This window comes from Grampus griseus, assembly GCF_964374135.1.
Source record: "Grampus griseus genome assembly, chromosome: 2".
Lineage (NCBI taxonomy): Eukaryota > Metazoa > Chordata > Mammalia > Artiodactyla > Delphinidae > Grampus > Grampus griseus.
This window is the reverse complement of record NC_139018.1, coordinates 50,031,935-50,045,619: the sequence shown is the minus strand read 5'-3', so window position 1 is coordinate 50,045,619 and position 13,685 is coordinate 50,031,935. Positions and strand designations below refer to the sequence as shown.

General features: G+C 42.3%; 1 protein-coding gene across 1 annotated transcript in view; it reads right to left on the bottom strand.

Annotated features, from left to right (window-relative positions):
* The window catches only part of CDKL1 (cyclin dependent kinase like 1), a 61,129-nt gene that overhangs the window by 19,189 nt on the left and 28,255 nt on the right, over positions 1-13,685 (bottom strand). Inside the window, exon 3 of the mRNA XM_082647114.1 lies at positions 4,968-5,089. Coding sequence (XP_082503240.1) covers positions 4,968-5,089 — 122 coding nt within the window. The remainder of the gene's footprint in view (positions 1-4,967; positions 5,090-13,685) is intronic.

The window sequence follows — 13,685 nt, the reverse complement described above, 5'->3', positions numbered from 1 at the left end:
CCTAATGTCCTGATAACAAAATTGAAATGAACAGAGAGAAACCTAAACAACTGCTGTGTGAAAGTGAACAGATTAAACTGCATTTTAAACACTTCTTCAGAAATAAGAGAGACGAGAGAGAGATGACAAAGAAAGACCATGGATCTCTTCCCAGGTTCTCCATACAGTAACGGTCCTTTCCACCACTGCTCCTCTAATGTTTGTCACATTACAAGAAGTCAAGCAATCAACATCCATTCAAGCTTCATTTCTACACAAGGTTACAACAAAGATGGGGACGAAAGGGCTGGCCAAGCTCCTATAGAAATAATATGTTCTTTGAAATTTATCTTATAGAAATATTTATGTTTACTGTAGCCTTATTATTAGAGAAAAACTAGAAACAATCTAAATATTTATCAAGGGGGGGTTGAATAAAGAAACCATGGTATATTTGCACCATGGAATTCGATACCAATTAAAAAATATAAAAGTAGAGATGTAGGTATGAATAGGGAGACAGCTCCCAAACACACTTACAAAATGAACAGTATGTAGAGTTCAATCTCTTTAAATACATATATGCATAGAAAAATAATTAGGAAACCATTTCTCAAACTTTATTTCTATATGTTTCTGTGTTGCTTGACATTTTTACAACAAACAATGCATCACTTTAAAAAAGAGAGTTTTAGAAAAGTTCTGGAATTCCATTGTCAGAAACTGAAAACTTGTAGTAATGCCCTTTACCCACCAGATGTTCTTTGAACAAACTATATGAGAGTCAGAGGAGGATCTGGTGGTAATGGAATACGCACAGGAAAAAAATGGGTGAAGTGTCTGGCTGCACTTACACAGGGACAGAAAAATGAGGAGAGAACACCTAAACCAGTTGTTTATGAAACTTTGACAGAGGAGAGACCAATAGTTAATAGAATAATAAGTACAAGGCCTATTCAGTCCTACAGAAGATAAGGAATACGCTTGTTTGAGAGCAAACATAAGCAACACGAACACAGCACTGGGAATTATAATGGACACATATTTATGCCACTATAACAGGACATATTCTGGCATAAACTTGCTTGTTAGTAGCAGCATGAATGTGAATCTTCTCCAAAAGCCTCCCAAAGGAGTTCAAGAAGTTATCAACATCTTACAAGGAGATAAATTAGTATCCATTTCAGATTCAAAGTAGAGATAAGTCTTTGAGTCTGATTTAGCAGGAATTATTTTTAATAATTAAAACATTGCCAAAGTAATAAATGGAACATGGAGAAAATATAAAAAAAACAAAGTGGAAAATATCTATACAATCATCATTCAGAGATAATCTCTATTAAAACATGTATATTAATTACTTTTCTTATTTTCTACCTATATATAAATTCTATGAAAGTGAAATATGTTTTTTTATTATAGCATTTTTTCTTCATTTTGCAACCACTCATGAACATTTCTCTATGTCAATGTTTGTTTTATCTTATAAGCATGATTCTTAGCAGCTCCACTGTATTCCATTGTAAAGACATACTATAATTTACTTAACGAATCCTCTATCATGGGACATTTCAGTTGTTTCCAATTTTTTTATTATAAACAATACTTTAACAATAGACACTTTTTAAACTAAATATTTACACACATACTCAATTATTTTCTTGTGGTAAATTAACAGAAGTAGACCCACTGCCAAATTGCCCTCTGGACAGGTTGCTCTAGCAGTGTACTAATAATTTCCTTGGACAATATTAGGTTTTAGAAATTTTTAATCAAAGTAACTCTTTTTAAATGAAAAATAAAACATTGTTATGATTACTCTTCTTTAAAATCACCTTTAAGGATCAATTTATCAGTTTGAGGACTCAGTCACTCCACAGCAAGTATTGAGAATATACCAAGTGCCAAGAATTAAGCTAAAAATTACTGGGGATACACAGATGAGGAAGGCACAGCTCTTGCCCTTGAAGATTTTATAGTTTACTGGGCAAACATAAATAATTCCAGAAGATGTAATGGATACCACAGGAAGGAACTCCCGAGTCTCCTAAGGTAGATATCATAAGGAGGTCATCTTTGAGCTGTATCCAAGGGCAAGCAGGAGTTTGCCAGGCAGAGAATGGAAGGTGGGGCAACCCAGGTGTTCTAAAGCCTAGGATGCAAATGATTCCATGGGATTGAAAACTGGTGGGAAATGGGGTGTTTCTTGCAGAGTGAGTGAGATCTTGTATCCCATGCTAGGGGTTTTTACCACACCAGTAAGCTTTGAGGAGCTATTAAATGACTTATGTAGGGGAGTGACATGATCCACTTTATATTTTAGAAATTTGTACCTGGAAATATAGTGATCACAGGACATTCTTGGGGTAAATGTACAAACCTAAGGAGGACCAACCTGCCATCAGGCAGGAAAAACGTCAGCATTAGCACATTATCTTCTGTTGATATTGTCTAACAGATCACATATGAAACTAAAAGGGAACTGCAGTCTTCTGAGCTCTAGGTATTATGATCATCAACTCATAACACTGTAGAGCTGGAAGTTCTCTTAAATTTTACCTGGTACTAAACTCTCATTTTTAGAGGTCAGGACACCTGTAAGCAACTTGCTAAAGGTCACACAGGTGATGCTGACCCACTTTTACTGGGAATACACTCACAAAGTTTTATTTTATAGTACAGCTTTATTTTGTAGATCTCTACATTGAAACATAAAGTTTTCCTATGAATTTCAAAATCGTTGGTTGACAGAGTTAATGACATTTACTCCTTAATGATGACAAGCAAAATTCTGAAATAGCATTTAAAGGATCGGAGAATCCAAATAGGATAATGGAAAGTAACTTTTATTTTTAAAATACATACACACACACACACACACACATCCTTAAACTTCAAAGTAAATGCATATGATCTGACTTAGAATAAATCTGACTTTTCAAACTTGCTCAGTTATTAGTGTTCCTTAAATCAATCTTATATTTGACAAACCACGGCACAGTGTCATTTGGAAATGAAGCTGCTTGTACTTAACCACACACGTGTCTACCAGTCTTTCCCTTCTCTAACCCACCTCTATATTAAAGCATTTTCTGGAACATATATAACAGATTTTAGCCAGTGGAGTTAAAAAAATCTGCTTCCAAGCCTCTAATCACTCCTCATCTTGTCTTTTTATTCTTCTGCTTAAACTATATGCTAAAAAAGAACTGACTCCCAATTGCTTGCAACCCCCCACTAATCAGTGTTTCTAAGTGACTCAATCTAACATGATTAATCAAACTCCCTGCAACAACCCCCTAGTTCCACGTAGCACGAGTAACTTATACTAGTAGGTTTAATTGAAGTGTCACTAGCAAGCTGTCAAAAGAGCAAATATCAACATAGTCAATGTTTTCTCCCTTGAACACGTAATTTCTCTGTATCAATGACTTGCTGAAAGGAGGGAGGTGTCTGTTCTCTTGGCTTTCTCTGGCTGTGTAAATTAACAAGAAAAGCCTGTGCCATGGTCACTAATGAACCGTGAACCACTTTCATCCTATCTGCCCGGAGGTCATGGCAGATCATACATAACCACCACCACATGGCAGAGCAAGCGCTTGGCCAAGGCTTGAAAGCCTTGTTGAAAGAGCCTCAGCCTCCAGCCACTGGAGTGCGAATGTGAGCCAGGTTGGGGTGCCGTTCCATCATTCTGATCTCCAGTGCACTCTACATAGCGTCTTCAGCCAAAGTTGGGCTCCCAGGAACACAGCAAAAGACAGAGAAGAGGAGATATCCTTCCCTGTTCGACTTCTCTGGAGTCTCCTCACCTTGCAAGTCAAAGGTCGCCTCCTCCATGAAGTCTTCTTTGATTGACCCACTTGGAATCATATCTTCTAGGACCTTGTAATCATTCTACCCTCTCCCTCTGGCACAGTGACTGGTTCCAGGGATAGTTGCATCACCTGAGCTGAGCCAATCAGTCTTCTACTGGACTTTGTATGCAGACGCTACCTTCTTCTAGAACTTCCTTTCTTCTAGAATGGCTACACAGGTTGATAAAAGCCTGTGGCAATGCTTTCTAGTTCACACTTTTCCCTTCCTAACTGCTTCCATCTCACAGCACACACACATACCCTCCAAAATCAACCCTGTAAAGGAGACTCAACTCCAAGGCAGAATGAAGCCAACACAGAGAGGAAGAGTTGGGAGTCGTTGGTGCGGGGGAGAGAGAGACAGAGAGAGAGAATGGCCCCACCTAAGGCGCTCTGCCTTAAAGACACCCAGCTGAGGAGTGGGTGGGAGCCAAAATCCAGCCTGCATTCTGCTCACCCTGGCAAGGAGCGACCTTCGGAGGAAGGGATCTCACCCCCACCCCCTGCCTTTTTTTTTTTCAAACAAAGGCTCTGTCTGCTCACCGAGCCTTCTGCTGCTGCACACAAAGGTGTTGCCTGTGCTAGAAATGTGTTATAAGATCAGCGGGACCTCCAGAGTCACCTCTCCAATCACAGCCACCACCACTTCCTTTTTCACCTACACCCGGCTTCAGTTGGGTTTTTTGTCATTTGTAACCAAAAAGTTCTGACCAATAGAGCAGACCAGATACCTGGGTTGCTTCAGATAAAACACCACGTTTGTTTTAGCCTTAAACTTCCTATTAGCCATTGTTTTTGAACTCTACCTTTCAACCTCCAAGTCCTTATGCTTCCCTAGGCAGGCACAGAATAACTAATATCCCTCCTTTTCTTTCCTAGAGACTGACATAGCATTTATGCAGAGATAATATACCAAGAAATCAAGTTCAACCGAATAATGTAGTTGCTGCTTTCTTCATGAAAATGATGAGTTATGATTTCTTTCTCAACATTTCTGGTAACCCCTCAGCAGCAGAGTATGCTGACCAAACACTGGCTGCCTTTGCCTACCGTGAAAAAGGGTCATAACTCATTTTCCCTCGCAAACCCTAGTGTGTTTTGCTGTGTTTTGTTTGTAAACGACAGGTCACTCACCCTCTTTGGTGTTTGTCCAGCTCGTGGAGCACCGTGTGGTCACAGTATTCAAACACCAGGTGAAGCTTCCGCTTCCTCCTGAAGACTTCGATAAGGTTGACGAGGTTGGGATGCTTGAGTTGCTGAAAACACAAAAAGCAAGGTGCTAAAGTGGAAGTGTGAAAGACAGTTTTCTCTAATTTTGGCCCAACAGAAGAAAGGTATTTGTCCTTTAGAAAAATTCTTGTCTTGGATTGACGGAGGCTGTCGATAGCACTATCTTTCTTCACTTGATGAGCTGTTCGTTAGCAGCCTGTAAGTGAAAAATGATCATGATCCTGGTGGTTAGTGAAGGTAAGGAGAGATATGAGAAGGCTGGGAAAAAAGAATGAAAATGTCCCCTCCTACAGAGATCTCCCTGATCTCCCCAGACTGGTTCAGTGTCCCTCGTGGCCCCCCTGAAGTATGAATCCTTTGGAATCCTTCAAACCTACTAATTGTTCAATTGATTGTTTAATGTCCTCTGCTGCCAACAGATATAATGGATACATTCTATAGAATATAAGAACCATGACAAACATCAGGGTCTGTGTTCTCTTGTTTACGCAGAATGATGTTGTATTCCCAGAATGGGGCCTTGCACATAATAGGCGTTCGATCATTATTTGTGAATGAATGAGTAAATCAGGTTTCCTAGGCTGATGAAACCTTTTAAAAGAGAAAAATGAGGAAGACTCTCCAATCTGATATGCCTGAAGGAGTGTATCTAGAAAACACAGGCAGGAATGAACGTCGGTGTTGACAGAGATAAATCTTGTACTTAGCTTTCTGGCCCCTCCTGTCCGTGATCCTACTGGAAACACTACAACTACGCAAACCACTGTGAAGAGAGCAAAAACGGTTAACTTTCTTTAGGGCTTGAAGGCCTCCGGGCAGTGACCTAAGAGAGCAAGAGAGGAAGCCGAAAGGCTTCTTAAGGCCTAGTCTCAGGAATCAGGTGATATAACTTCTGCCTCATTCTAGTGGTCAAAGCAATCATGAGATCCACCCTCCAGATCCAGCCCAGGATGAAATACCACGAGGCGAGCAGGGCGCAGGTGTTCCAGCTGCGCTCATTCCCTGCCAGCCCTCATCTAATTCGGCTACGTGGGCGAAGCCACGCAAGACCCCTGAAGGAGCAATCAGCCAAAGCACAACTGTGAGAAGTAAGAAATCATTCTTTTTTAAGCTACTAAGTTGTTTTTTTTTTTCGGTACGCGGGCCTCTTACTGTTGTGGCCTCTCCCGTTGCGGAGCACAGGCTCTGGACGCGCAGGCTCAGCGGCCATGGCTCACGGGCCCAGCCGCTCCGCGGCATGTGGGATCCTCCTGGACCGGGGCACGAACCCGCGTCCCCTGCATCGGCAGGCGGACTCTCAAGTACTGCGCCACCAGGGAAGCCCTAAGCTACTAAGTTTTGAGGAGGTTTGTTCATGCAGCACTAGATAATAACCCTGTAGTAGAATCATCAGGGGAACTTTTGAAAACTGCAGATGCCCCGGCACCACCCCCAGAGATCCTGGATTGGTCTTGGACAGGGGCCCAGCCATCTGGTTTTTTCCCCCAAATTCTCCAGGTGATTTGATATGTAGACAGAGGTATTAATCATAGGTAGACAGATATTTCATAAATGATAAAAGACAGAAGGAGAAAAACTGAAGTTCTTGAACTGCACACTCCAGCACATTTGTATAGATAGTGAGAAGAGAAACAGTCAGCAAGAGAAATACTAAGAAAGACAATTATTTTCTCATTTTCTTTGTAAAACCCCTCTATCTTCAAGATGTGAAATTCCTGCTCCAGCGATTACACTTGATGAAACAAATATAAAACAGCCAAGACACTCTAAAGCCCATTAGCCACATTTGGGCCTTAGAACAGAAGGCACTCCAAGCTCTAAAGCCCCAGATTTACGTTCCCATAGCTGGAAACTTTTAGCCTGAACTAACACTTTCCAGTTATAGGAGGACAGAACTGCCTGCTGTTTTAAACCAAAGAATTGCGTTGGCTCAGATGTCTCAAACAGAAAGCAAACGACCAAGTTTAAAGGGGGTAAATAGCAGCTTTATGACAATTAGCGGAAAGCAGAGATTTTCTTACAGCCTCTGAAAAATAACTGTCCGAAGGCCCAGACCTCAAATCTTAGATTCTTTTCATTTTCCATGTTCCATATGTAGTCCTCACATCTTCAGCCAACTTTTTTAGCAAAAGTACAGATGTATCAATTCTACCAAAACAAATACCTGGACCTTCTCAGATGCCAAGACTGGCACCTCCAACTTGTCCCATCCATACCTGCAGTGATCACCAGGGGCACTGCTGCCTCAGGATAAAACCCAAATATCCTCTCAATTTGATCTCTGCTTACTTCTGCAGGCCCATCTCTTAAACCCTAGACACACTGAATTTCTCTCACTTCTTCAAAGGCTCACACTCCCTCTCGCTTCAGGACCTGTTCACCCAGTTCTCTCTCTGAAACACTCTCATCCTCCAGATGTCACTTTCTACGTCTGGCCCGCCTCTGCCCCACCCGACACCCTGGTATGAACTAAAAGAGCTATAACTCTGCAACCCAAGCATGGGGACCATGTAGCAGGTAATGAGCATTGTCACAGCAGGATCCATTGAACCGGGCGGGACTGTAAATATTATATTACACCCATCTTCCTGTTACTGCACACCTTTTGAAAACCTAGATTCTAACAATTGCTGCATATTCTATTCAAATAACAGAGAGAGTCTCTCCAATTTTTGTGTATTGTAAATAAGGTTTCGATGAACAAGCTACTAACCAGCTGACCTTAACTTTGAATAATTTAATTTAATGTCTCTAGGCGGCCTCAGTTTTCCATCTGTGAAAGCAGGAAGCTCAAGGGCTGCTGTGACAGCTTCATAACACAAAGCACACAAAACAGTGTCAGGCCACATTGTTCTCTCCAGGAAGCTTAACTGTTAATATTGTTATTGGGGGTTCAATCTATTTCTATTTAGGCTGACTTTCTCAATTCATTTTATTCAACAAGTATTTATCTATCTTAATGTGCTTAAGGCACTCTGCTAGTCCTAAGGATATAGAGACATAGCAAGTACTTGACCATACTCTCAAGGAGCTTAGAACCTAGGAGAGGAGACAGATGTGGAACAAGTAATTACAGACGTGATGAGTGTTACAAAAAGCCCCCAGGAAAGGGTACCTGGCTCGAGGGTAGTGAGTGGCCCAGGGAAGATCTCCTTGGGGAAGGTGGCCATTTAAGAAGTTAGTTGGGCACCATTTAGAGTCCCAGGAGTACAACATAAAGCTCTAAACAGATATGGCCGAACTGCTTTCCAAAAGGATCAAACATACTTACACCTCTGCCAGGAGTGTGAGAGTACTTTTCACCATACCACTGAGGCGCATATAGACATTGAAGGCTTGTGACGTTTATCGTCAAATGCGAGGGCTTCCAATGCCTCTGGCAACATAGGAAGATGTCACGTGACACTTAAACCACTTGTCTCTCCTATCCCCTGCCATGAGACAACCTTTACGTAGCTGCAAATAGCCAATAACTTATTTCTCAACTGATTTCCAGAAAATTCTTCATTTAGAAAAATCAATTGCTAAGACTAAATTCTAATTAGGACTTACAAACGTTAAATTATAAATATTTTAAAATAAATTATTAACTCTCTGTAGGTAGCCAGGCTTCTGGGTGACCTGAAAACATTCCAGAGCAGCAGATATCTGGGAGCCAGTCCCTGTCTTGGCCGTGTTCTTTGTTATATTATAACAAAGATCTGAGAGTGTCTGCTCAGCCTCTGGCACTATTCAAGGCACTAGGGACACACTGGTGAATGGGACGGAGGACTCGGACATTAAGCAAAGAAATGCCATGAAGAGCCTTCCATATATAAAAGACTAGGCTGCCTTAGAGAAACTGTCCTTAGGAAGTGACTTTGAACTGAGTCCTGGAGGGTGAGAAAGGTCTGACCAGACCAAGGGAAGGGGTGGTGGTAGAGAGATGGTGGCTTTCCAGGCAGAGGACTGGCTCTGACCCAGGAGGGAACTTACGCCACTTAAGGAACTGCAGGATGGTGTGGTTTGAGTGTCAAGCACATGGAACTGATGCCAGTGAGACAGGCAGAAGGCAGGTCCTGTGGGGCCTTGCAGGACATACTAAGAAATTTACGTTTCATCCTAAGTGCAATGGGAAGCTACCGGAAGGAATTTTATCAAGATGTGGTAATTTACCATTTGGGTTTTTAAAAGCTCACTATGGTGGCAGGATACAGAACGGCTCAGAGAAGGCAATATGGTGAGAGGGGACCAGTGAAGAACCTGTTGATAGCTGAGAGCTTGGGCCAGCGCTGAGGCAGGGGAGATGGCAAGAAAGGCACTGTTTGGAGATAGATTTTATGATTAGAATAGTCCGGATGTGGTGATGGCCTGGAGGTGAGGGATGCAGGAGAGGGTATCAAGAATGACCAAAGGTTTGTATAATGGGGGTGGATGGTGGTGCCATGACTGAGAGGAGGAGCAGGTTTTGGGGGGAAGGAACTACTGTTCTGGCACGTTGGGTTGACAGGGACTCCGAGGTACCAATACAGTCATCAGGTCAGCTGGGGTTTGAGTTGAAGGTAAAAGCCGGGGAGTCAGCATGAGTGTAAGCAAAGCCATGGCTAGAAGTGATTGCCCAGAAGAGTGAGAAGGAAGAGGCCAAGGAACCCCAGCACCCAGGTATGTGGTAGATGAGGAGGAAGCAGAGGAGGGGAAAGGGAAGAAGGTCCCCCAAGATAAGAGAGAAGACAGCAGAACATGACACTACAGAGATATCGTGGAAGGAGGAAGTGGTCCACGGTGATGCTGCTGCTGAAGAGTCAAGTGGGAAGAAGCCTGAGAGGCACCCGGGGGGCGTCCTAAAGGGGTTCGTGTGACCTCACCAGAAGCAGCGTCAGTGCAGTGGTGAGACCAGGAGCCAGATGTGGCAGATTTAGCATCCCCAAACCGTACTCTTCTCTGTTGACTCCCCTGACCTCAGGGGCAGAGATCCAGTCTGCAATTGGTAGCCTGGAGGTCTTGATCAAGGCTCCGATATTGTGAATGTTTGCATTGACGAAGGTTTGGATGCTTCTTCTTCAACCTTGAATGGGTTCCTTTAGGGGCATTGGGAGGAATTAGATGAGAAGAACTAAGCAACATGATGGACGGACTGTCCACAGGCTTACTCAACATGCTTATTATACATAGGAGTCTTACTAGAACAGACTAAACTACCATATGTACTACAAAGATGGAGTTCAGGGCTCTTTCAATTCTAATTCCTTCCTGTTTATGAGTATGTGAAACCAAAGCCTCAGGCCTGGTCCTATTCCTCAGCACTCTGAGTTGTGCTGGCTCAATCTGGAGGATGTCAGTGCCTCGTCCCAGGCCACTCACCATCCTCCAGTTATTCTATATCTAGAAGCCTGGGCCGCCTCAGACTCAGATTTAGTGTCTCTTATATAAAGTTTCTGCCTTTGCTGCTCCTATTTTATTTTGGTCTCCTTTTTATTTTCTCTGCTTTTTGAATATGGATGTTTCCTATTACACTGCGAAGCGAAGCACTTTCTCTGACATTAAAAAAAGAATGCTATTTTCACCCACCGAATTTAACCTGAGCCCTGCGTGGTTTCCGCCGCAGAGCTGAGAGGGCTACACATGCTTCTTGGGCAGCGCCTCCACCCTGTCACCGGCCCTTTGTCCTCACTGCCCACCTATCCGTTGTGATAAGCTCAGGCTTCTACATCCTCTAAGGTCAAACGTTTGGCCTTAGCATTTTGAAGGATTTTTGACCCAGCTGCCAACACTTCAGATCGGGAAATGTTACTTTAAAACCCTGGTTACCAAGATCCTCTTGAAAACGCTGGCAATCTAGCAATCCTGGGCCTGCAGTCTGTGGCGTCAGCGGGTTGGGACTGAGAAGCAGCTGTCCACGGTGGATAAGGCTGGGTACGTGAGTGCATCACAGTACCCAACACGCCCTACCACTCCCTGACACTAAGGCTAAGTGAAAGTTGCCCTTTATCATCACTCTTCCGGTATTAATTTTCTTAAAGTTAAAAGTGACATATTTAATGTGCCCATATCTCTATCAAAAGTGGGAAAATATACAAGCAATAGAAATAACTGCATATTTTAAGACAAATAAGAAAAAATATATTTGTTTGTGAGAGTGAATCATTTCTCCCACACCTGCCTGGCCCCTGTAGGTACTGGGTTTGGGGCCTCTACCCTAGGGACGCCTCAGCGTTCACACGTTACTGGATTGACCAGTGTACAGACCATTACGTCTGTGGTCTCCCCTATCCCTCAAGTGCTAAGGATTCTCTGGTCTCTGTTCTTTGTGCAGAGCATGGGGGGATATTTATCCTGAACTGTGCTTTAGAGGAAAACAGACCATTTTCTCAAGGATCATATCTTGTTTTCCTTTCAAAAACATTCTTCTTTTCCCACAAATTTGTGGTAAATAAAAAAAGAACAGGGATTAAAGTTTAGAAAGTTGAGAGCTGTCTTGGTAAAATGTTTTTCACAAGCCTTTACAATTTTTGAACTCAACTCTTGGTCAAAGATCCCTTTGCAAGAACCTTTTATCAGTTAACACTCATCCAGAATGGAGAAAAGTGATGTCCCCCTCCTTTATAATAATTAATCCTGGGTACTGCCCAAGGATTCCCAGATCAGCATATTATAACACTCTCAAGAAACTGAGACCCAGCCAGGTTTAGAGCTTGTCTAAACTAAGAAAGAATCAAGGTTCTTCATATTTCCTCTTGTTCTTCCTTCTCACCCGGATGAATGCTCTCAACTAAATCATGCAACTCAGTGTAAGAGTTAATAGCAGCAGCACCCAATTCCAGTTTTGATTCAGAAAGAAAGCTCTCAATTTTACCCTTACCTCATTTAAGGACTTAGGACTTTGGAAGTACAAGTATGGTCCTGATAAAATGATACCAGCGAAGAATTCATATCATAAAAATGTCAGTTCTTCTGAAAAATATGTGGATGTAATGCAATTCCAATCCGAATACAAAAAGGATCTTTTTAACTAGATAAAATGGCTTTTATGTTCATATAGAACTATAACTGTTGTAAAATCATCAAGGAGAAAATTGGGTCAACTTGCTTTACCAAATGGTTAAATTTTCAATAAAGCACCTGTAATTGTCATCATCATCATCATCATCATCATCAACAGCCCAGAAGACTACAGACACAGAAATGAACAAACAGAAGCAGTACCGAGTCTAGAATTAGATCCAGATACGTAAGGGAAATTAACATATGACACAGGTAGTACTTCAATATAGTTGAAAAATGTGTTCTATTTAATAATGATTCTGGGGGCTTCCCTGGTGGTGTAGTGGTTGACAGTCCGCCTGCCGATGCAGGGGACACGGGTTCGTACCCCGGTCCGGGAGGATCCCACATGCCGCGGAGCGGCTGGGCCCGTGAGCCGCCATGGCCGCTGAGCCTGCGCGTCCAGAGCCTCTGCTCCGCAGCGGGAGAGGCCACAACGGTGAGAGGCCCGCGTACCGCAAAAAATAATAATAATAATAATGATGATTCTGGGAAAACTGGCTACTCATCAGGAAAATTAGAACCATATCTCATCACCCTATATACAGGAATAAATTTTACATATATTAAAACATTTATAAACATTTAACATAAATATATTAAACGTTTTAATATAAAATAATATAAATAGTAGAAAAAATTTAGGAGAACTTTGTAGGACCATAGCTTGGGAAGAAAGCATCCTAAAAACAACACAAGAGTTCCAGAAGAAAAAAAAAAAAGATAGGTAAGTTTAGCTACATAAAAATAAAATAATGTTGGGAAGATGACAAAAGTTCTGAAGATGGTTGAACTGATGGTTCTATACCAATGTGAATCCACTTAATGCCACTGAAATGTATATTTAAAAGTGGTTAAAACAGTAAGTTTTATGATATGTATATTTTACCATAATAAAAAAATAAAATAATGTTGGTTTGCAAGAGAAAAAAAAAAAAACAAGTGCACTATAAACCATGTCAAAAGACAAATAATTGGCAGGGAAATATTTGTTAAAGTTATGACAAATAGAGAATGATAGCTCTAAGACAGCTCTAATATTACAAAGAAGTTTTATGTACTATGCGGAAAAAGACAACCTAGTGGAAAAAACGGGCAAAAGCTATAAATAGGTAACACACACAGAAAAGGAAATATAAACCATCGAGAGACATGCAAAGATACTTAATCTCACTAGTAGTAAGAGAAAGGCAAATCAGAGCAACAGCTTGATGTGACGTTTCTTCCTAACACATAGGCAAACATTCCAAAATTGGTAACATCCAGTGCTGCCCAGGGTACAGGGAAATGGATATTCTCACATATGGCTGGTTAGAGTGCAAACTGCTACAACTTTTGGGGAAAGTTTTAGCAATATTTATCAAAAGAATATACCCCACTGCTGCTGGCACCAAGAAGCCTGTGTGCAAACACAGGTCACTATCCACACCTCCCTTCCCGGGAGCCTGTGCAGCCCGCCACGGCGAGGGTCCCGTGATGCAGGGACAACTTCCCCGGGAGAACGCACGGCGCGCCTCTGGCTGGTGCAACGTCACGCCGGCCTCTGCCGCCACAGGATCTCCGCGCACTCCGTGCCCCCCCTCCCCCCGGCCTCAGTGAGCC